The sequence below is a fragment of the Ictalurus punctatus genome, chromosome 8 (assembly GCF_001660625.3).
Source record: "Ictalurus punctatus breed USDA103 chromosome 8, Coco_2.0, whole genome shotgun sequence".
NCBI classification, from domain to species: domain Eukaryota; kingdom Metazoa; phylum Chordata; class Actinopteri; order Siluriformes; family Ictaluridae; genus Ictalurus; species Ictalurus punctatus.
In genome coordinates, this window is record NC_030423.2 from 11,592,481 (window position 1) to 11,616,996 (window position 24,516).

The 24,516-nt window shown below is 37.7% G+C and overlaps 2 protein-coding genes and 1 non-coding gene across 6 annotated transcripts; all 3 read left to right on the forward strand.

Moving 5' to 3' along the window:
• Nucleotides 1-309: 309 nt before the first annotated feature.
• Nucleotides 310-10,482, forward strand: hprt1 (hypoxanthine phosphoribosyltransferase 1). 3 transcript variants are annotated; one of them, NM_001200437.1, is given in 9 exon segments: nt 410-555; nt 5,847-5,953; nt 6,184-6,367; nt 7,595-7,660; nt 8,363-8,380; nt 8,479-8,561; nt 8,868-8,914; nt 9,146-9,222; nt 9,346-9,842. In NM_001200437.1, coding segments are annotated over 9 exon segments (657 nt in total). In that variant the 5' UTR covers nt 410-528; the 3' UTR covers nt 9,394-9,842.
• A 6,060-nt stretch (nt 10,483-16,542) lies between these two features.
• pabir2 (PABIR family member 2) lies at nt 16,543-24,292 on the forward strand. Of its 2 annotated transcripts, none has more exons than XM_017474494.3 (10): nt 16,543-17,529; nt 17,866-17,944; nt 18,046-18,099; nt 19,189-19,232; nt 19,398-19,452; nt 19,779-19,880; nt 19,989-20,074; nt 20,210-20,274; nt 21,782-21,884; nt 22,283-24,292. In XM_017474494.3, the coding sequence occupies exons 1-10, from the start codon at nt 17,420-17,422 to the stop codon at nt 22,416-22,418; spliced, it is 834 nt and encodes a 277-aa protein (XP_017329983.1). In that variant the 5' UTR covers nt 16,543-17,419; the 3' UTR covers nt 22,419-24,292. The 2 variants fall into 2 exon arrangements, with proteins under 2 accessions (XP_017329983.1, XP_017329984.1); XM_017474495.3 differs by having other exon boundaries at nt 20,213-20,274.
• On the forward strand, nt 19,559-19,711 carry LOC124628468 (small nucleolar RNA U109). Its single transcript, XR_006983002.1, has one exon. It is a non-coding gene; the product is annotated as a small nucleolar RNA U109 (small nucleolar RNA).
• Nucleotides 24,293-24,516: the final 224 nt, after the last annotated feature.

Below are 24,516 nucleotides of genomic sequence, written 5' to 3' on the forward strand. Positions count from 1 at the left end.
GAGATGAAAAAGATGGCGGCCCTTCATGTTGCCAGCTGAACAGGAAGATCCTCTTGCTTTGGCTCGTCTTATTGTCAACAGCAATTCATTCATTCAGTGATACCAACTAACATTGCACGTTTCCAGATTGACAGTGATGTACTGCACACACATACATGCAACAGTGACCATGCATTCAGCTGCACTTTGCATTCAGTTGCAGAAGTACTTATTTCCTCTTCCTCTTCTATTTTATTTATGTATTTATTTATTTATTTATTTATTTATTTGCAAATGCCACCTTGGGGTCTGAGTTCCCTTATGGGATAAAGTCTAGAATCGCACGTGAGCCTGCGCTCACCAATCACAGCCTGGTCTCCAGTTCTGTTTGTGCCTTTAGAGTCGCTAAACACGCCCTGAGCCGCGCGAAAGAGCTCCAGACTGCGTTCAGCAGAGCTGTCGGAAGTTCCGCTTCCCGGGCTGAAAGAGAAACCGGGTTGCACTGGACCGAGTACACGCGGTGAATTTCACACTGTTAACAGTTTGGCCATGGCGTCCAGCAGCTCCTGTGTGGTGGTATGTATTGCTGTGTACCGTGTGCTGTTTCTCCACAGCGTCTATCTGCTCTCATGTCATGGTCCGCTAGGTAACTCTGCTCCGTGCTACAGCTACAAGCATTTCACACCTTCGCATTACACTTAACCTTACTGCAAAACCAAATGTGACTGAAAATGTCATGTTTCTTGAATAACTTGTTCGAAGTGTATCATTGTCGTGTTGCATGTTTTGTGTCGTTAGCATAGCACGTATAGCTTTGGGGCCTCGGGGCACGCGCCTGTTTTTAGCACGCATAGCACATGGTGGCTAAACACTGCTGCTTCTGCTACTGCTCTTAACATACCTTAATCATCCATTCTGTCAATGGAAAACACATCCGAATAATAATTTTAATACAGAAATCAGGCTCGGAGCTACTGCTGCGTCTGTGTGCGTCTCTCTGTGTGTGTGTGTGTGTGTGTGAAGCACCATTTAATCCATTAAATTAAATCAATCCCAGATCATTCCATGTAGTAAAACTGTGTGATCTTAAATTAGTCACAACCAGGATTAGTTTACGTTTAAAAAGCCATTAAAATTAACCTAAACACATTATATACAAGTCTAAATTCCCATAGATAAATAAATATGCGTATGCAGGTCATTATATTACAACCTATAATGTAATATAATGGGTTACATTGCGCTCTGACACTACAGTTTAAATTCAGTGTAAAGCCTAGAGTACTGATGATGATGCAATACCGTTTCACACTGCTTTTACAGAGAATTGGCTTTCTCTTTTTCCTACAAACAAATCAAAAGGCAAATGTGTGCACACACTACCAGTCAAAGGTTTAGAGACATTCTCTTTTATTCCCCCCACACTGTAAGTCATCAAAACGTTGTAGGAACTATGGGAATTATGTTGTGATAAAAAAAAAAATCCAAAATAATTTAGTATTTTAGCATCTTCAAAGTCAGTGCTTTTTATGCCTAGAATTTTCAGAAATGTATTCTTCATATTTTCTCAACTGATGTCTTGAGGATTCCCCCGAGATGCTTTTTAAATGGTATTAAAGGAGTTCCCACTGATGCTCCAATTTATCTGTTTAAATTTTTTTTTACATTTTTTTTGTAAGTGAAATGTTAGTTTTCTAATACAAGAAACGAATAAGTTGGCACAATTATATTTTTGTCCACAACACCGATTTCAAACATTTAAGTAGAGCTGCAACAACTAATTGATAGTAATCGATTATGAAAATCCTTATCAATGAATCTCATAATCGATTAGTTAGTCTGTGCGCTGCATGGGGGAGATTTACTCATTATGTTACTTCTGTTCCGAAAACACGCTTCAGGGAGTGAATAATAAAGTTGTGTCCCAAATGAAATATACACTATATATACACTTACACTATGCACTAGGTATTCTACCATCTTGTCTGCTTATTTTAGAAAGGTAATATCATCTCAACTATAACACTAGCATCTTTTTTTTTTCTAACTGGAAGTATAAGCCGCTTCCTAGTCAACGGCGCATGAAGTCATACGCACGTAAGTTGATGCCGTTAGCTTTAGCCTAATACCCAGAGTCACAGACAATGACTTTCTTCAGTTTACTGTTTGTCAATGTTACCTTTTATTCCCAATATGACCTAAGTCTCAATCAGAAGAATGTTTAAACGGGCATTTAATATTAAACACCGTGGAGATCAATCAGTGGTGCATGAGCACAAAGTTATATTTATATCCAAAATGCTCCACTGTGTGTAAGGGGCAGGGGAAACTTGTGCAAGTTGCTTAAAAGGTTTAGTTTAATTCCAGTTTGTCATTGTGCTGTATTCGCGCGCTTGCAGTGTAAATTCTGTTGTTCATTATAACAGAAGTGATGTTAGTAACGAGGCCGTGTTGCTGATCATGCACGGTGATACACGGTGGGAGTGCGTGTAAGATCTTTAATGTCTAATTAAAACACTATGATCAAAAGTAAACAATGTCTAAAGTAAACAATGTCTAAAGGCAGCGAGTAACAGAAACCACAAGGTGCAGTGAAAGTGAGGTTTTTATTTTAATTTAGGACTGTAGTTTAATTCTGTGCTTTTTGTACATCCATAAACAATAATGCATAAATACTATTATATAATGTAAACTAAAATAAAGCATATATACTAGTAATTTATTAAATAATTACATTTAATTTAGTGTGTGTATGTATGTGTGTGTGTGTATATGTATATATATAATTATAATGTGTATATATTTATATATTTATTTTATATATATTATAATATATGTATATATAAAATAAATATATATATTATATATTTATTTTATTTATATATAATTATAATGTGTATATATTATATGTATAATATAAAATTTTAACTTTATTTTATCCATTTATTTTAGTTTATATTATGTACAAGTATTTATGCATAATTTTTTTTTATGGATGCACAAAAGCACAGAATTAAACTACAGTCCTAAATTAATAATATGTTCTGGTGTGCATCTGTGTCTATTGGGTTCTTTTCTTTCAGTACCATTTTTTTGTTTGTTTGTTTATTTAAAATAAAATCCACAAACTGAGTGTTGCAAATATAAACTTACGACTAAAACTTTACATAACTGTTTGCCCAAAACAGAAAAGAACCCAATCGATTAACCGGAAAGATACTCAGCCAACTAATCGATTATGAAAATAATCGTTAGTTGCAGCCCTACATTTAACCGTACACCTTCAGATCAAAAGGGTTTTTTTTTTTTTTTTTTTTTTTTTTTTTTTTTTAAGATCATGAGAAACGTTTCATTCAAGCGTCCCCAAACTTTTGACCGGTAGAGTAGTGTTGATCAAAGCAAAATGTCTTCTTTTTGCTAGTTAAACGGTTTTACTGTGTGTTAAGTTATTTTTGAGAAAACCCAGCCACCCAATTGTACTTAGTCAAATGAAACCCTTGACACAGCCACAGATGTATCCACGTCTGTTTTAATCACATTGCCATGATGTCAGTAACATGAACTTGATATAATGACCCACATGTTGAACGTGTTCTCAAATTTATGGCACTTATAAAATAAGAGAGAGGGAGCTCCCCTTCCTCCCAAAGCCCAGTTTAATATGTGATTTGTAAAAAATTTGGATAAGAAAATTGGTCCAACACTCAAATATGTAAAGAATGATGCATGCTTATTTTTTTTGCAACTGCATAAAGTGTATATGTAGTTTTATAACTCCCAGCCAGTTGACTGTTTCAGTGTCGTGGGGTTTATTTATTCATTTATTTGCTTGTTTATTGTATTTCTTTAGTGTGATTTCTAATGAAAAAGTGTTCAGCCGGAACGCTAACCAAAGCTAATGTCATGAAATATTATAGGCAAAACTCCATCCTACTCATAGACCTTGTAGTTTTCGGAATATACGCTCATTTAAATAACAATTTGACAGTTATTGTGTACAAATAAACTTTGCTTACTAATATTGAATTTGATGCACGACCAAATTAGTAATAAACAAACTGTGCCTTGAGAAGGGGCGATCATTTTTTGCACTGAGTAACCTCCTCCTTGATCTCATTGGTCACCTTTAAGTTTCAGATAAGGGTCGTTTGTGTGTTGAGGTTTGAGAACTATGGACCGCAAATAGTAGCTTGACACTTGGCAAAGAATACTGCAACCAAAAAGAAGGAGAACTAATCCCAGAGAGCGATGGTGAGAGAGAGAACGCTTTCTTTCTGGTGTCGGTCATATGACAAATTCAGAGTTCACTTGGTTTGAAAACATTTAATGCAGTGTTGAAACAGGACGCCTTTATGGCATAGGGCACAGTTGATCTTTACTCTGTAGAATCAGTTCTGTTAAAAGTTGACCTTGCGGTAAATGGGAACGTATAGGCATGCTTTACAATTTAGAGTACTATCAAGACAATACGTTGGATTAAAAAAAAGCAACTGATCATGCTGTTGCCGAGTATAAGGAGAGATGTATCTAGATAGAGAGAGACCATTAACCTATTAACTAAGAGTATATTAAAACATTCCAATATATAAATCACAAAATTTGTTTTCATATCAGTCACTTCTGTTTGCTTCTCCGGTGATTTTCTGGTCACTGCCAGGCCTATTAGCAACGCTCCTTCCCGTGCATGTGTATTGTTGCATACTTTTTGCCATTTTTGTGCTATGGTAACAACAAAAAAAAGTTATGCAAAAGCAAGACACCCTAAGCAAGTGATGTTTTAATGCCTATTTCAAATCATAGCGTCCCAAAAAGAGAACTATTTTATCTAAATTTAACGGAGACCATCACAAACACAACCTACTCCATGCCTGCTCACTGGCGCACCCGCCGATCGTCGTCTTTTTGATGTACGTTGTGAGTAATGTCTTCTATATTAGCTGCTTCACTCGTGTTACGCTCGGGTTCAAATTGAAAAGGCCGAAGACATGTTTATGTCGCTGTGGGGTCCCTGGAGACTCAAGACCGTTGCAACCATTTGACATCACTACCCAGAATGCATTGCGACATAAACGGCAGTGGCGGCCTACGAGTGCAAGGATTTTATTTATTTATTTTAAAACTGACATCCAGAGTGTTTTTGTATAGCGGACTTGTATATCGGATGTGAGGGTTAATCTAATAAGCCATACAAGTCTTCATAGTCAGGGTTCCCTTTAAACCTGCTGTTCCAGCAACTTAGCTATTGGATTGAGGTCTGGTGATTTTGCTTGCCAGTCAAAGTGTCCCGGTTGCATCGTGCTCGTGAAATAAGTCTCTCTCACACATTTGACCATACACATCCTACAGTTCTCATTCTGGATCCTGACATTATCAGTATTACGTTCTGCTTGGACATGAAGATCAAAAGGCAAACTCAGTCAGGCGAACAACCCATGTTCTGCTTTTGTGCTGAATTGTACATTAAGGCGCTGTTCTTATGGGGTGGCACTTTTTCTTTCTTTTTTTCCTGCAAACATAGCAACCAGCAATGAAAGGCTCTGACTCAGTGTTTTCTTCCTTAGTCACTTTATCAGGGAGACAGCAACGAGGTAAAATTACCACCAGGCTTACTAATGTGTGATAAGGCTTTTCATGGCTATTCCTTAAATGTCCTTGGAAAGACAACGTAGATTTTGTACGTTACTGCGTAGCCTAGATGACTCGAGTTGACTGATGGGTTAATGACCATTTGAACTCTTGCCCTACTGTCCTACTTCTGTGTGTGTGTGTGTGTGTGTGTGTGTGTGTGTGTGTGTTTTAGCTTCTTTCTCACCCTTTGAGTTCTGTCTGCTGCACTATTAACCAGGTATTTAATTTGTGAATTTCAGATCAGCGATGATGAGCAGGGTTATGATCTCGACCTCTTCTGCATACCAAAGCACTATGCTTCTGACCTGGAACGTGTCTATATACCTCATGGACTAATCATGGACAGGTATTTGGCAAACATCTAACACTCCCTTAGCCCTTGTCCTTCTCTCTTAAACCCAGAGAAAGACTTATCTCGGTCATGAGAACGTTGAGTAACCAGGACAAGTGTACAGTTTAAAATTTAAATGACTAAATGACCGAGATTAAATGACCTTTGCTTGCGTGAATTGTGTTGTCTTAGTACAGAAAACTGATACAATCTTGACTTGCCTCACTGTGCCCTGATTCCTGCAGGACTGAGCGACTGGCCAGAGAAATCATGAAGGATATGGGGGGACACCACATTGTTGCCCTCTGTGTGCTCAAAGGGGGCTACAAGTTCTTTGCAGACCTGCTGGACTACATCAAAGCACTGAACCGCAACAGTGATCGCTCCATTCCAATGACTGTGGACTTTATTCGCCTCAAAAGCTACCAAGTAAAAAAAAAACTACAATTTACTTATTTATTTATTTAATGTTCACCTGTATTGTACCTAGTGTACGTCAAGTCAGCCTATGTAAATGACCTAAATTACAATTGTGCTGCATCTGAGTTCACCGACATAGTATCTGAGCTCAGAATGAGTGTGTCCCAAATTGTAACATGTTGAAACGAGTGTCCTAAAGGTACCCGGGTGGTTAACTATTTCTGGTAGATTTTTTAAGTGTGGATCCGTTTGTACTTTTTTTCAGCTAATTTTGTCCACAACTCCTCGTGTGTGGGAGGAGGCATTTCACGACACATTTTAGAGGGGTGTAAAAAAATAAATCGCTGGAATGGTAAACTAAACTATATAGTATAAATTATATAAGGAATAATGCACGAAGAAAAGCTGAAATGCAGCGAGGCGTTTTACGGTGACCATGTTTTCTTCCGTTACATGATGTGTTGGTATGTCCTGGTACTTGCATACTCTCTTAATACACACTCAAACATATGTATTTATTCTTCACACATGCACAAAAACAGTGCATAGTATAAGTGGGCAAATTGAGATGCAGGGTTGGTCATTTACGTGTCTCATACTTACCAGGATTTCAACCCTTTTTCCAAAATGCAGAAGCTGAAACCTTTTATTGATGTTAACAACATTAAACACTGCTGAAAACTATACATTTTTTTGATGTGGTGACATTCTTCTAAAGCAACTAAAAATAAAGAACAAAACAGGAAGCTGTTGCCAGACTGTAATGTGCTAATCTGCATATTAAACGCAGAGTGCAGCTAGTGGATTTCAGTATCTGTCTGCAGATGCACAAGAATTTAAATGTAAACGCATGTGATTACTATTGTATCAGGACACCTACCAGATACAAGACCATTTTCTGCAAAACTCTTTTGAAATTCTCTACAGCCTGATTGCAGGTTGTAATTTTTTTTTTTTTAATATAAAGGCCGGTCACAGTACATTTTGAAAGAAGTTGGAATTCAGCTCCACAGAAACTGATTAAAACAAGTGCTCATGTGTTTGTCCGTTTCATGGAGCTGGTGTGTATAATGGAAGTGTATGTTGTATGTGATGCACATCACATGCATGTTCGGTGTGAAACAGCCTTTAGTGCTAATGTAAAATCCAAGTTCCCACATATTAGTGCCAGTAATGTAAATTGTTACTCACCTTTTATTCATTTCTTTCTTTCTTTCCTTCTTTCTTTATTTATAGAATGACCAATCCACAGGCGAGATTAAGGTGATTGGTGGAGATGATCTGTCCACACTTACAGGGAAGGTAAGTGAGAAGAAGCATGCAACTGCTACTTTTGTTTTTATTCATGTGCTTCAAGTACAGAAAGTTTAGAGAAAGAGCAGGGTTTTCCTTGCCATAGAAAGGCTTAGGCACAGCATCTAAGTGTTTTTTTTGCACAATGAACATTAAAAAGGCATTCGTTTTAATTAAATCTCAAATGTTATTTAGTTAAATGAATAGACTTTTGACTACCAATAGAATAAGTGTTGCCAGTTTTCTTTCACAAATATGGTAAGAGTTTGAGTTGAAAAGCTTAAAATGTCCTTCGAATAATTTCAGTGATGGTTCAGTGGTTAAGGCAATTGGACTTCTGACCAGAAGGTCATGAGTTCAAATCCTAGCACCACCAAGCTGCCACTGTTGGCCCTTAACCATCAACTGCTCAGTTGTATAAATGAGATGTATGTAAATTGTATAAATGAGATGTATGCTCTGGATAAGGGCGTCTGCCAGATGGCATAAATAACGTCCACCACCCCAGGAACCCAGACAGCACCTAAGCCCTCTGAAAACCTAGGGAAACCCTGACTAGATAATGAACATAATGATCAAATGAAATAGAGTTAAAGGAGCAGGAAGTGTTTGAAAACCACTGTGTCATGAAAATGATTACTGACTTTATTTATTTATTTATTTATTTATTTGTTTGTTTGTTTATTTATCTCTTTCCATGTTTCACTGAAGAATGTCTTGATTGTGGAGGTATGAGTGAATTTATAGTACATAAAATTCCCTATGATGTCTTTATCACTTGCGCATTTATGCTTTTTGTTTTTAATGGAGTTTGTTTTATTCTAAAGGATATAATAGATACTGGGAAGACAATGCAGACGTTGTTAGAGCTCCTCAAGCAGTACAATCCAAAAATGGTCAAGGTAGCCAGGTACGACCTTATATTTCTGTGAAGCTGCTTTGGGACAATGTATGTCGTTAAAAGCATTATACGAATAAAATTGAATTAAACTGAAAGAAGAGAGATGGGGAGGATATGAAGCCTGATATTAAAAATATTTTAGATTAATCGGACACTGTGAGAATAGTGAGATGTATTTGTGTAACCACAGTTGCAAAAAATATATAGTTTATTGTCTGTTTATTTAGCACTGTTATTGTATACTTCAGATTCATGTCTCTGTAAGTGGAATTCCCTTTTTAGCTAATACACAATTGTGTGGGTTTTTTTGTGAAGTTTACTTGTGAAGAGGACACCAAGGAGTGTTGGCTACAGACCTGATTGTAAGTTGACTTATTAAACAGAATAAAAAGAAATATGTTCATTTTAATTGCTGATGGTAAAGTTTAGTGTTTTACAGTATCTGTATGTGCATGAGAAACATTGATGTGCATTGAAAATAATTTGTTAATTTTTGTTTGTATGCACACACAAGGTCGCACAGTCGATGTATTAATTTTCATGATACATTACGCCTTGTATTCTACTCGTTCTCAACTTTCCTTTTTTCCTAGTTGTAGGATTCGAGGTTCCTGACAAATTTGTGGTGGGATATGCGCTCGATTACAATGAGTACTTTAGAGATTTAAATGTAAGTTATCATCGTTGTTTTTGCCCCCCCCCCCCCCCCCCCCCCAAAGTGAAACTATTTGTGCGTAAGCAAGCGTTCTGATGTCCCACTTGCCCTGACAGTTTCTCCTGTTCTGCCTTTCAGCATATCTGCGTCATCAGTGAAACAGGAAAAGAGAAGTACAAAGCATGAGGTGGTCTGCACCTCACCCTTTTAGCTGTGCATAATTTTTTTGATCATTTTATATTATTTCTGGTTTGTAATTTTAAGGTGTGCTGCTTGCTGCAGATACAGTATAGAGAGCCATGCTTCCTCTCAAGGCACAGTGGCTGTCACATACTAGTGACCCCAAGATTTTCTATGCTGAATCACTGATGTATTTTGGTTTGAATGTATTCAGCTATAATATAAAAAAAATTATATATAAAATAAGTAAATTTCTCTAATTTATTGTATCATTTTGAACATTTCTTTTGTTAAATAATTTTTTAAAACTTTATTCTGCATGATTAGAAAGCTTGCATCCAAACTTTACAACTTTGTTGATTGCTTATGTACTTGCTCATTGAACAAAAATATATTTCTAGTCAAACATTTACACTGTACAAGCCATACTGTACATAATCAAATGTAACTTCTTTAAAAAAAAAAAAAATGTAGTTTTTTTTAATGCACAATCATTTCTGGTTGGTTTGATTTTAAGATGAGCAAGACAGCTATTACATTGATCCAAAAACATTTTTGACCACACCTCTTGACTACAGGATGTTTACCCTTGGCTTCTTCTTCTTCTTCTTCTTCTTTTAAATTTGTTATTACAATCATTTTCATTTGACTGCTTATTGCAGATTATTATATTCTGTAAACGTAGTTGACACTTTATGTAAAGGGGATCAAATGTTATGGTTCCTTATATGCCAAGTCATATAGCCACAATAATGGTCATATCCAGTATATCTTCTGTAACAAAAACATGAAGCAATGATGACTAAGTGAGCTGCTACTTGTATTTGCAGTTTTAGCAACACCATTACAAAGTTGTACATTAGCCTTATAGGTTAATATGATTAAAGCAATCTAGGTCCTATAATTGATTTATTCTAAATAGTTGTGTGGCTTCAGATTTACACAATGCTTCCCAAGCAACATCCCATTTGGCAAACAGGTCATTAGATGTAAGTGGACCATTGTATCAGAGAGGTTTGTGAATGATTTTAACAAATGTATTAGACTGGAAAATGTGCGATGACATTAAATATTTCATTTGAAATTGAAATCACATTTGTCTTTCAGTTCTCAGCTTCTCTCAAAATAAGTCATGGATTCACAGAGGTAATGTGCGTCATATGGTGCACAGATGGTCCAAATGGTGTCTGAATCAACACTACTCCATGCAACCTGATCTTGGAAAATTTGTAGGCATTATAACAGGCAAGAGCAATTCTGTTGGATTTCTTAAGAATCCACACAAAGCTGTCAGTCACCTTAACACTAAGCTTTGTATGAGCTGCTATAAGATAATATGCCTGGGGAAAAATACAATAATAAAGGTACCACAGGTCAACTATACGAATTTTTTACCTGAATTGTATGTCTGCCTTTTTGGGTTGAAAACCAAAAATGTACAGTGTCAACAAACATACCACACAGCTATATTTTCAGTTGGATTTTATTCAGTATAACAGTCAGTAATATACATACTATGTATAACATACCAGACATGCTTTAATTGCTTCGTTGAGACCTGGGTTGTGTAGACAGGCCTTACTAGAGCAGAACAGAAACACTGGATACCCCAACATCTAACTCCAGTATTGACGTGCTGCTATAACATAGCTCATACACACATCCTTGAAGTTGAACACAACTTCAGCACTGGTGTGTTACCAAGATTGTGCTGAGTTGGTATGACTGGAGAAAGTGCTGGAATTTTACCAGCAGCTCCTCATGATCTGCATCTCCTTTATCACTACAAACCATGATGTGCTGCTACTAAAGCTACCAGCAAGGGGGGGGGGGAACTACAACTATATCACAAAGGTAGTCCACTGAAATTGATGAATAAACTGTCTGAATGAAAAGAATATATGTAACATTAATTTTCATAGAGAGTTGAGTTCACAGTTCAAGCAGTTTGTCTGATCAACTCCTCAACTTCAATGGACAGTGCCATTTCCAGCCTTATGTTTCAGTAACAGTAAATGTGTGTTCGCATTTCTTTTTTTATTTAGAATTATTCATTTTCTGGTCACAAAAAACCAGTGTTGTAGAAGTATTAGCTTTTTATCTACTGAGTTTAAACACAAATTGTAAGCAAGCAGTTACCTGCCTCCCCTGCTGAAGAACAAAAAACAAAGCCATAGAAACCTTCACAGAACCTGTAATGTTTCTAGTGGGAATTGTATTGGTTCAAATCGATACTGTAATGGTTGCTGTGGGTCTCGACTGGTAATTTATTGCTTGGCATGTTCTGTCTACTGGATACCATTTAAGGACCAGTAATGGTTTTAAGGGTTAGCTGATGGTTTCTAATGGTAGTTGTAGTGGAATCCATAAGAATTTCAGTGATGGTTTCTATTGTTTGTTTATTTTTCCAGCAGTGTCAATACTAAAAAGTTTGAAGAGAGAAGAGTGTCCTCTACAGGAATCCTAGAAAATAACAGGACAATTGAGTGGCTTTTCCTTTCGGACAGGCCTCAGCTTGCTTGCCGCTTGTGCCTTGTTCTAAGGAAAGTAGGTTCCATGAAAATGCACACTGAAATCTGATCTATAGTAGTAATCTCACTGAATGTGACTATTACCTGCAGGGGTTTTTATTTTATTTTATCAGGAATCCACAGTCCACATCTGAGTCTAATGTTGCGGGTCTACTTGCATATCTGCTACATTAAACCACACTGATTAAGTGGAGCACTCCTAATTGATGAAATAGCAAACTACTAATAAATAAGGCAGTAAATAATTACACAAGGGGAAGCAGAAATGAAATGAGTTAACCCCTGAGGTAATGAGAGCTGTGACAAGTGCAACCCGGACACAACCGAGTTCATACACTGTAGTGTATCAAGTTTCACTCATTAAAACACTGTACAATAATAATTTTGTAACAATTTTTTAAAACAGTCTATGAATTGTATTTCCAAGTAGTTCACCATAGTGATGTTATATGGTTATTCCAGTGGCACTGGTGTGAAAAAATAGCCGCCTGCGTGACTCTACAAAAAAAACAAAAACAAGTCTCTACATGCTTCTGTTGACAAATCAGTGAACATTATTCCTTATTCAGCAAGTACAACGTACACTTTTTGAACGGCATGTGTGTTAATTAAACATTTAACATGCGTATTAAATACGTTTTCACAGATTCGTGTTGGTCAGTAGTACAATGAATCCTTTTGGGATGTATAGTTTTGAGATGGTCCCTATATATGGCCCCTATAGTCCAGCACTACTATCATGTTAGTTAGCGTTCGACACTTCCAGCGATATAATAGACAGAAAATATTCAAACACGACGTTCTGAAATGGTCTATACTGTTGGTTTTGTCGTGCGTTTTAAGCTTAATAAACTCTAAACATCGTATTCAAAACATCTTTTTATTATCAACTACGGAGAAAAATGACCGAAATCTACATTTAGCTGGCCAGGAAACACGGTTTATATGAAGCCAGCACAATGAAATCTCTTCAAAAGCACACTTAAAGAAATTAAAAGCTTATAAACGGTAAGTTCACTGACAGACTGAGACATTTAAAAAAAAATAGTGAAAAATATTACACCGAAAATCCTCAAACTTACCTCCTGCCCAATCGAAAATGGCGCCGAAAAAAAAAAAAAAAAAAAAAGTCTGATATTTGCTTGCACGGTCTCCTGCAAAGCTTTGTGGGAGCCTGAGTGCTGCTACAGCCTCTCTCTCTCTCTCTCTCTCTCTCTCTCTCTCTCTCTCACACACACACACACACACACACTCACACACGAGGGAGGAGTACAGCCCAGCGGCCACCTTCTTACTATACACACTAATCTACTCCACTGTTAGATAACATCAAGTGTAATCATTTTACAGTTTACTTGTGTTTGTCTCTTTACATTTTTCACCATTAGCTTTGCGCAGTTAGAAGGGAAAAATATTTCACAACAGTAGAATGTTGTTCAGAAGTTGACCCTAGTAAGTGCTGTTAGTTTTTGTGCCATAAGCAATAAACTGTTTTTATAATATACAGTGCATACAGGAGCTTAGTGGTTAACACGTAGGCCTCACACTGCCAGGGTTGGGGGTTCGAACATGCAGAGTTTGCATGTTCTCCCCATGTTGCGGGGGTTTTCTCCCCCAGTCCAAAGATATGCATGGTAGACTGATTGGCATGTCCAAAGTGTCCGTAGTGTATGAATGGGTGTGTGAGTATGTATGTGGTTGTGCCCTGCAATGGATTGGCACCCTGTCCAGGGTGTAATTGATGATCCCTGGGATAGGCTCCAGGTTCCCAGCGACCCTGTAGGATAAGCCGTGTAGAAAATGTGTAGATGAATAGAATAGTGCTATCCAGCATAATTCACACCTCTAATCTATTCACAGTCATTCATTCTCTCATTTCTTCATTCCTTATGTATACAGTATTGCTATCCCTGCTGATAAACACAATAGAAACCATCACAAAAATTCTAATTGATTCCACTACAAATAACATTACAAACCACAAGCTAACCATTAAAACCATTACCATTACTGGCCCTTAATGGTATCCACTACACATAACATGCCACCCACAGAAGGCAACAAATTATCAGTAGAGATCCAAAGGGACCATTAAAGTTTCCATTAAAACCAATACAATTGTCATTATAACCATTAAAACCATTTCAAATTCTATGAGGGTTTCTATTGTGCTGTAAAGCAAAACAGCTGAATAGAGCTTGTGTGTTGCTAAACATGCCCAGGTAAGTGACATTCCACTAATTAATATTAAAGAAAAAAGTCCATCCTAAAAAACATTCAATATATGTATATAAATTTTTTTCTGATATGTTTGGTGTTTCTGGTGCCACTTTGTATTTTTGTGAGATGTGAGATATTAGCTGTTGTCTGCCACACTCATTTGACACAGTGACATTGCTAGTGTAGTTACAGTAGTGTTTAATATAGTCATAATAATAATAATAATAATAATAATAATAAAAGTCAACAGCATCTTATATAAGGCACAGATCACACAGAAGATCAAGTACTTCTTTTATCGTTTTCATTTTTCAGAAATGTTCAATGTTCAGTGTCATATTAATGAGAAATCCGTGCAGAAATAGTGGAGATGGCAAATGCTGGACTCAAATCTCCAGAATGTAATGCAACAGTACAATGCAATTTTGTTGAATTATGGCAGAGAATCAGCTTAGCTAGTTAGCAATCTCCAAGATGGCAAGCAAGATAGTGTTGATGGGAAGATTAGCATGAAATTTGAAGCTTTTTGAGCAGAGCATACAGATGAGGAGGTGAAAAAGGACAAAAATGCTGCTATATCAGTCCTTTTAGGTAGAGTTAAGGCAAGGGCTAAATACCACTGGCACCATTATCAGAAGGTAGTTGAATGGCCTCGTGGATAAAACAGGAAAACAATAACCATAGTGAAAACAGACCAGCATGTCACTGAAAGAAATTTAAACTAAAACAGTCAACTCAGAATTTCATTACGAATAAATCTTCACCACCACTGAAGATTACATGTTAATGATAACCTTTAATATGCAAATCATTCAGGGTGAATTTTTCCCTTTGATTAGCAAACTTTGAAGGATACATTTAGCAAATTTACCCCAGTTTGACATTCCAAGAACTATTTGTTGACTTTACCAGGGCTTGCGCCAGGAACATCACTTGACCTGAGTAACGACTTTGTAACATCATCCCGCATTATGAGTAGAAAGAAGAAGAAAAAAATCATTGTGTCTGCTCACAGACAGCAGGCTGTAATGTGAATGGTGCTTAAACATGTGACTAATATCACACAGCCAGTGAGCTCTGTGTAGATATTATATATCTGCAATGTTGTGTAAGCTGTGGACAAGGAAGGCGAAACTAGAACACAGAGATTTAGTGTTTACGTTCACACAGAACTTTCTAGACCTTTTTGGGTCAGTGACGTCCTGTGATGATGTCCAAAAATCTTTCTTTTACTTCATATTAGCAGTTTTTGGAAGGTGCGAAGAAGCCAGACAACCCAGAGGAAACGCATGTGGGGATGAGGAGAACATGCGGAGAAACTCCAAACAGACAGTAAAATTTGGATTAAACCAGGAACCCTAGAGCAGTGAGGTGGCAACACTACCTGCTCTGCCAACTTGCCAAGTGAGTGTGATATAGTTCAGTTTGTACAAATAAAATGGTTCATGTGAAATCAGGCTTCATACTACTCATACTAAAACCGACTTGTTTAGCTGTGAGAAATGACGAGCTGAAGAAGTTAGCAAAAATGTCTCTAGAATAATACTCCCATGATGGCCTGAAGCCTTCAAAATGCAAATAATAAGGCACAAATAAGATTAATAGGCAGTTAGATAGAGAGTATTTTAAAATATTAGCACCCCACTGTCATAAATAAATAAATAAATAAGTATAAGTACAGTTTCAGATTAAAGTGTTGGTATTAGATTATCATGTCATGTGAAAACAAAAAAACTACAGAATGGATATGAATCGTAGTGTATTATATTCCAGTGCTGTAATCAGAAATATAGAAAGCGTAATAACATGATTATAGAGAAAAGGATTTGGTAGTTTGGAGCTGTGAAGTGTGAACGTGTTTAAACTGCAGTAGGCTGGTCAGTCTGAGGAAAGAGCTTGGAAGAGAGGGTGTTTGTTGCAGGAGAGGTAAGGCCTTAAAATCCAACCTTGGTTACTACTTTCACAGTACTGTATTTCTCCTACTTTCAGACAGGCTACGCATTCATAATGCGTTAAGAAATCAACAATAACATAAAAAATGGTGTCTTTATGTAGCTTAGCAGCTGTTTTTATTGTGATTATTGTTAGGCCTACCAGTACTGGCCTGCTATTTTGTGTATAATGGGTGTTTTTAAAGGTGTGCGAGACTGTATCTGCAGTTTTAGTATGATTCGGTGCTTCAGTGTAAACGTTTCCACAAACTTCGAATCTTGCATTTTTGTCGAATAATTTGTAAGGTAACTTTACCAACAAAGAGCTCCAGGCACCCATGCGTTTCCCTGGGCCGAAAGTGAAGGCGGGACAATATGACGTAGAACGTAAGGTTTTCAGGAAGTACTTTCCAAGTCGCGATGCCATTGGCTACTCTCTTATTGGATTCCCCTTCAAATGCACACGCTTGTGGAATCCGAAACGTTTGGTTGGCTGTAGGACCTGTCGGTCATCCGGTGAAAACAGGCGGGGCTTGGTTGAGTCTCGATGTCCACTGCGGTGTCCAAAAGGAAAACCACAACTTTGATTGAAACGGTTGCTGCACCCGCGTTATTACTTCACTCAAACACGAAAGTGGACAGATAGAGCAGGATGGAAATGAGTTGTTTGTTTGTTCAGTAATACATTATTTGTGAGGGTTAGCATCACATGCTAGTGCATCAGCGGCATCTCACGAGCAGCATATCTAGGCAGGCTAGTTAGCCAGGAAGCTAGTTTCCCTTCGCGATGATTGCCAACTGAGCGCTATTGTGTTTTACTAGTAAGCTAAGCGTTTCTGAATATACTAGATCTTGTTGTTTCGGTGTGGCAGCGGTCTGGTCGGGTCTAGTCGGTGTTTCTTCGTTTTCTTCTCATTTTCTAAAAGACTGCTGAATTTGGAGTCTGACGAAGGGGCATCAAGCTAAGCTAACAAGCCAAAAAATAGCTGTAACCTGTGTGTACCTCGTGTTCATTCAGGTTAAGGCTAAAATAATAATCTGTAAAAAAAAAAAAAAAAAAGATCTAGATATGGACACAAGTTTTAGTCTGAGGGCTCGTAATCTCGTGTTAGTCTGTACATGCATGTAGCTAGCAGCTGCTTTCGGTTGTGGACGTCTTTCACCGCGCAGGTATCGTTAGCCTTCGCTAACAGCCTGAAAACTCCCGAGATGCGCAAATAAAAGCGTCGGGTTTCATACAACTTGCTCTGGCTGCTTTAAGACGTCCAACGATGTAGTTTTATAGCAGAGAAACTCTAGGCGGTACTGGACGAACTCGGACATTAAGTGAGCACCGTGAAGAACCAAGCAATGATGGCGCAAGAGAAGATGGAGCTGGACTTGGACATGCCGTCGGCTCTGCTTCAGGGAGACGGACACTTGAGGCGATCCAACAGCGAGCCTATGATAAACGGATTAAGGTTTATTCACCGTATAACCTTCATGACCGTTTTTCTTTAAACTACACTCGATTTCAAGCTTCATTCGTAATGTTAAAAAGCTATAATGTCGAGTAAATGCATGTCTGTTACTTAACCATACTCTTGGATGTCAGGAGTGTGGACTCACAGACTTGCTAAAAAAAAAAACACACACCACTACTTCACTGAGTCAACAGGGCCATCAGTCTTCAAGCACAGACTGTATTGGTAGTAAACAACTCGCACAATGTTCATGCAAAGACAATCTGTGCCTTGTTTTCCATCCTTGGGTTGTCCGGTATTTTCAATAACAATTAAACTTTCTGTTTGTTTTAGTGACAACTCTCAGGTTTTCCAACGAGAGATTCTACGCAGCAGACGAAACAGCACAACTCTTGTTAATCGGCCGAACATGGTGTGTAACGTGCCATGAAGCTAGTTCACTTTGCAGCCCTGCTAATCACCATGTCGTTGTTTAAGGTTCTCTGTGCTTATTGTTGTTTGTGTAACACCTAGGTTCCATCGTCCCCGGTTCGCATCCCTAGCACCAGGCTTGAAAGAATCAAACAGGTAAACCTGGTCTCTGTCTACATGTGTAGTAGATTACTCATGTTAGTAGGTTGCAGTTTGAAACTTTAACCTGATAACCCAGCCTAAAAATATCAGGTTAACTAGCGGAATATTAATGGGCCATTTAATCACTTGCCGTCAGTGAAAATGAAAGGAAATGTTTGTTATAAAATCTGCTATTTCTTTTCTGAAATGTTTGCACATAATTGTAAAAAAACAAAACAAAAACAAAACGTGTGTGTATATATAAAAAAAGAAAAAATCTCCTAATTGAGATTGTGGTGGCTTTGGGCTACTGATCAGAAGGTCAGGAGTTCAAGCCCCAGCACTGCCAAGCTATCACTGCTGGGGCTTGAGCAAGGACCGTTACCCTAAATTGCTCCCTTGTATACATGATGTAAATGTAAGTCACTCTGGATAAGAGTGTCTGCAAAATGCCGTAAATGTAATGTTACTGGATTTTTATTTAAAGCTGTATTGTGGAATGACCTTTCCAGAAAATCTTTTCCACTGTCAGTATTTGTCACGTTGTTGTTATAAAACAAAAGAATGGCTGAGGAATAGTGCACTGCTGGGGATATATATATATATATATATATATATATATATATATATATATATATATATATATATATATATATATATATATATAAAAATATAAAAATAAATAAATATATATATATATATATATATATATATATATATATATATATATATATATATATATATATATATATATATATAAATAAAAAAATGTGTGTGTATATGCACGTGCATGCTTGCAGCAACTACTTGGCCAAAAATAAAGGCCATGTTGTATGTTTGTTAAATAAATACATGAATGAGTAGATGTTGCACTGAAATGTGTTTTAATCTATATTTTGTAAGTCATGATGAGGTAACTGCCCACTCATACAAGATGGCACTGTAAGAACCTTAGTTATTAGTAGGCTATTCAGTTTTTCTTTTGAGTTTGGGAGATTTAATCGCACTTGCCTTTGCTTTATAGTGCAACAGTGGAGCTTGCATGTTACTGTTTTTAAATAGTACTGCTTGAGTAATGGGCAATATGTGTGTCTTTCTTTGTAGGAGGAAGGGGTTGATGTGATGAACAGGGAAACAGCTCATGAACGGTAAATAACTGGCTTTCCGGATCTTCATTATGGGTGACTATACCAAAATATTTTTTAAACAGATGAAATCTTGGCATCAACAACCTCTATGGTCTTGTTATGCCCATCCATTCCCTTTTTATTTTTATGTGATTTTTCTCCCCCCTCCCCCCCTTGTCCAACTAGGGAGGTGCAGGCAGCCATGCAGATGAGCCAGTCTTGGGAGGAAAGTCTTAGCCTGGTAAGATTTACTGTAATGTCCAGAAATGCTGGGGTGTTGTACAAGCTTTGTATTCAAGGCTGCTTTAAACTAGGTAAAGGATTTGTAATTGATGAAAGGTTGAAGTTTGCATGCAGTGGCTTTTCTGCCACAGTACATCCACGTCTCCCCACTGATGAGATTGTGGCTGTAGAAAGAGCATGCTAAAGTAACGCGGAGTTAACAGGGCCACCAGTCTCTCAAGCACAGACTGCGTTGGTAGTATAGAACTCCTACATTACACCTACCACGTACACTTTTAATGCTGATCATGATATGAACTGAACGTGTAAACGATGTTATTCCAGAGTGACAATGACTTTGAGAAGTCTACATCATCATCCCCGAAGCGTATTGATTTTGTGCCGGTGTCTCCAGCTCCATCTCCCACTAGAGGAATTGGGAAGAAGGTATTGTGTGTTATGATTTCATCAAGCAAAGCACCACACATGTACTACTTTTTGTCCTGATTTTGATATTGCTTATGCTCATGCACATGTTCCTTCCTTAATGAGCAGCAGTGCTTCTCTCCGTCTCTGCAAATCTTGGTGAGCAGTAATGGTCGAACTCCCAGCCCCATCCCCAGCCCAACACGTCGTTTCAGGTGAACGCATGCAGTTTTAATTGACGGGCCTTTTTTCATTTCATTTATTCATTCATTTATTTATTTATTACTGTTTGGTGGAACTTACTGTGTGTGTGTGTGTGTGTGTGTGTGTGTGTGTGTGCGTGCTCTCAGCAGGAGGAGTCAGAGCCCCATTAACTGCATTAGACCCAGCATTTTGGGACCTATCAAACGGAAAGGTAAAATGATCATCTTATGTACCGAAATAGATTGTGGCTAGTCCTGAGTGGTGCTGCTGCTGTCTGAGGATGTCTACGGCCTCTAATTCAAACTCATGACTTCCTGACCATGCCAAGGATTTTTAGCAGGCCATAATTGGCCTTTGCTGAATGACTGGGAGGGTTCTTCCTCTGTCACAGAGATGCTAGCCAATTATTGGTGTGTCTTAGGTCTTATATGGAATGAGGCATTTGAGGTCTGTTCACACAGAAAAGTAGAAATACTTCGGTACACAAGATGTCGCGGTGCAACTTTCTGTTTCTGACACCCGCTTATCACTGAGGAGAAGAGAGCCAAGTATTTGCGTCTTTGCAAAAATCTGCTCACTCACTTTTTGCATACCGGCTAACCGAGATTAATATGCAATATCTGTATGCACCAGCGCTCACTGCAGCAACTGATCTATAATGTTTTTGATTGGACATGTTCTGTCAAAATGTAAGATATTTGGTGATTTGGCCACTGCAACAACTACTTTAAACTTCTAATTTTAAACAATATAAATAAGTAATGATTTGAATTATATCAAAGTCACAGCAATAGCATTCGCATACTTGTGGGAAGACCCAGATTTTTTTTTTTTTTTGGTGGGTGTAAAGGCAATTATTATTGTGCCCAAAATGTTAATGTTCATGCAAATTGATGAAGTGTTGAATATGAATAGTTTTTTTTTGTGGTCAATATGGTAATACAACGACTCTTTAATGGGGCACTTGGCTATTTGAATAAGAGGTCAAGAATACTTGTATACATATATGTGCCAGGTGTAAAATAAATACAATGGACTATCAATCAGTGGGTTATCATTTGCATATTTGCAGGGAAGAGACAAGGAACAAACAATGCTATTTAGTGTAGAGATCAACACTGACTTACAAATCCTGCAGGTCTTTGTTAGACAGCTGAAGGTGAAGAAAAATGTCACTTTCCAGCACAATAACGACCTCAAATCCAATTCAATAAAGCAATGGAGGAAGGAGAATATTTAGAATGGCCCAGTCAGAGCTCAGATCTAAAATCTGTGGAATGACTTGAAGAGGGTTATACGTAGGAGATCCCCCTCACTGTTTGATGCATATGGAGCAGTTCTCCAAGGAAGAAAGGAGTAAAATTGCCAAATCAAGATGCGCCAAGTTGGTCATTTTCAAGCGGAAAATGAACTTTTCCTTGATATTAATTTTTTTGAGGTGCACCTGTGTGTTCTTTGTTGTTTTTTTTTTTTTTTAAAATATTTATTTTATCTATGTCGGATTAAATGTCGGGGGGGGGGGGTCTGAGATGATTTATCTTGGTGTAATTTTTACTTCACAAAAGCCCTGCAGTTTTTATATCGACTGTATTTTGAAACAAATGCTTGGTAGCCTTTTCCATACCGGTCTTGATGGTTGTCATGAGACAGATGGACTGTGAAAAGCACCCTTTATTGAATTTCCGATGTCTTTCCTTAAATCTTACTTCACCTCCTAGTTTCAGGCGAGATGGAAGCAGAGAGCCAGCCAAAGAGACTTTTCCAGGGTACCACCACCATGTTGTCCACAGAGACTGCTCACCTTCCTGAACTCAGCTCATGGTGCGTACTCTGTACTGGTGATTGTTGTTGGTTGTAAAATTCTATTTTTTAAATTTTTTATTATGACTGGAGTGACAAAGCACATGAGTTAAACACGGGGTCGTCTACTAGATACTGGAAACATCTGAGACTGATTAGTGGCAGGTGAAGTGTTTGTGTACTCCTTTAAGATTTTTATTTCAGCATTAATACTTTTGGACTAAGTTATATAAGGCAGTGAAACAGATATGTGATAATCATCTAAATTTGTACCTTTCATTTTTTAATTAATTTTTCTGGGACCTGAAGCTCACTTTTATGTTTAAGATGAAGAATTGATGTCTAGTTAATGCATTTAAAAACAAAAAATCTAGTCTGGTGTGTGTTTGAGCTTAATGTGTGATTCTTTATTCCTACAGTTTATCCCCTGACCTGCTTGATGGAAGCCTCAGCAGTGTTGGCTCCTCTTCAGGTTCTCCAGCTAAGATGGAAGGGGTTTCACCCTCCTCGAGTAACTCTCCCTTCACCCACATCCCGGATCTTTCACCTAAGTGATTTGACATATATTACAAGACGGGCCACACGAATGAGCCTCTAGAGTTTCTTGTGCTTCTGTTCCATGCCTTCCCAATCGTGCTTTTGTTCTCATCTTTGAAGCCAAAGCCCTGCGGGTATTTTTTCTTGTCTGGACTTTACTATTGGGGTGTGAAAGACGGTGAATGCTGTTTGCACCAGCTGCTATATAAAGGTGTAATATATGGGGTGAGGCTCCATAATGAAATGAACAGCGTTTTTCGAGCCCTGCAGTTTCTGTATGAATTTGTGTTCTTGTAGCTCTCTTAAATTAGTGGAATGCTAATATAAAAATAAGGCTCTTGGAGAGCGAAACGTCCCCTCTTGCAACAATACTGCTCGATTGCCTGTGGCTGGGCTTATTACTATAAGTCTTTATTTGACACAAGCAGATTGCCAACAGGTGTTGTGTGAAAGAATTTAACTTATTTTTTTGGTTCCAGCTTTGTTTCGTTTTCTTTGTAAGTATGTATATACATTGTGATGGCTATTAGCTTGTCGTTTGTAATCTGTATGGGGTGAATGTGTGCACAGTGCCCGAGCACTTAACTGACAATTGGGTGTGATTGCGCTTGCATACATTTACAGCAGAGTTTGGTCACGTCTAAAAGGATCAGCCTTTCATTATTGGTGTAGATGGAAGGAGGCAGCACCACCGTTGACGAGTGCCTCGTTATCACTCTTAGTGCTTCATTAAGTTTTTCTAATGGAGTTAATGGTTGTCGTCAGCTATTTAGGAAACGGAGGAAGTGTTGGTTGAATGCAATATTAATGGGGATGTGTACCACTAAATCCAGGATTTGAACACTAAAGCACATTCAGCAGTGTGAGTTGCAGTTTGTCTTGAGGTCTACCACCCTCGGGCATGGTCTAGCCTTGTCAGCTTTCGAGAAGTGAACCGCCTCACTGCAGTGTGTTTTACAGCCCTTTATACGCCGTGGCTTCACCCTTATTCATTTGTCTTTGGAATATCACTGTGTGACAGTACAAAGCTTAAACAACAGAGTTTTTGGTGTTTGAATGCCTCCTTTTTTATTTTATTTTATATTTTTTTTTGCTGCATGGGGTGAACTACTGCAAACCACTGTCAAAGGAATTTTCGAGATAAATTCCTGGAGCAGTTTGGATAAATAGAATAGAAACAGCTGCTGATGGAGACGTTTGAACGTGGAATAGGAGGAAGGTCATCTACTGATTTCATGAAAGTAGTGTGCCATTAAAGGTCTGTAAATAAGAGAGATGTAAAATCTTACTTGTGTAAGTTGTTATTCATTTGTGTTTTTTTTTATTTTTTATTTTAGTAAATATTTTTTTGTAAATTGTTTTATGAATTAGTTTCCTTTAGAAAAAAGAAAATACTATTTCCTCAGAGCATGATGCATCATAAATATGTTTTGTTTTTATTTGCAAGCAAGAAAATGATTGTAAATTCTGTTTTTCATGGAAATGAAATTAAGTGTAGTTTATTGCTCCATATTAGAAATATGACTGAGGCAAAACTGCACTGTACATCCTTTCTCTGAATGCATTTTGTTGCAAGGAGAGAAGGGGGGGGGCAGTAAGTGGGTCATGCAGGTCCTCTTTCTGTACTGTAGTGATGGTTGAAGTGTTTGTGGTTTGATTTACCAATTTATTGTGGCTTTTCATTTTTTCTTTTTGTCCTGTGGACTTGTCTGATCTTTTATTTAAATTACACTGTCCTCTTTCAAAAGCGTAAACCTTAAGCTTATGTGTTGAGTGAGTCGCGTGCTTTGCCGAGCTCTGCTCTAAATGGACAAAAATATATTTTCTTGTCCCCTTTATCAGTGATCCTCAGATTACAAAATAAATTATTTGTCTGGCATGGGCATCTTATATTCTGGCTTCTCACTGGGTCGGTCATATGCTTTTTATGTTCCTGTAGTAAGAGAATCAGTCCTAATTCAAGATGTACACATTACAGTATTAATGCATCTACACTGGTGTATTTGAACGATCTCCTTGTAGAATGAATCATTTCTCTCTAGTTGCTTTTACCTCTTCACCTTCCACAACAAAGAATCTAAGATTAAATCAAATTTTTTTTTTTTTTTAAAGACAT

Coding starts and splice junctions, on each gene's coding strand:
- hprt1 (XM_053681972.1), top strand. CDS start 529: ATGGCGTCCAGCAGCTCCTGTGTGGTG. Junction 5,954..6,183: donor CATGGACTAATCATGGACAG/GTATTTGGCAAA, acceptor TGATTCCTGCAG/GACTGAGCGACTGGCCAGAG. Junction 8,915..9,145: donor TGTTGGCTACAGACCTGATT/GTAAGTTGACTT, acceptor CTTTTTTCCTAG/TTGTAGGATTCGAGGTTCCT.
- pabir2 (XM_017474494.3), top strand. CDS start 17,420: ATGATGGCGCAAGAGAAGATGGAGCTGGACTTGGACATGCCGTCGGCT. Junction 19,453..19,778: donor GGGAGGAAAGTCTTAGCCTG/GTAAGATTTACT, acceptor ATGTTATTCCAG/AGTGACAATGACTTTGAGAA. Junction 19,881..19,988: donor CTAGAGGAATTGGGAAGAAG/GTATTGTGTGTT, acceptor CTTAATGAGCAG/CAGTGCTTCTCTCCGTCTCT.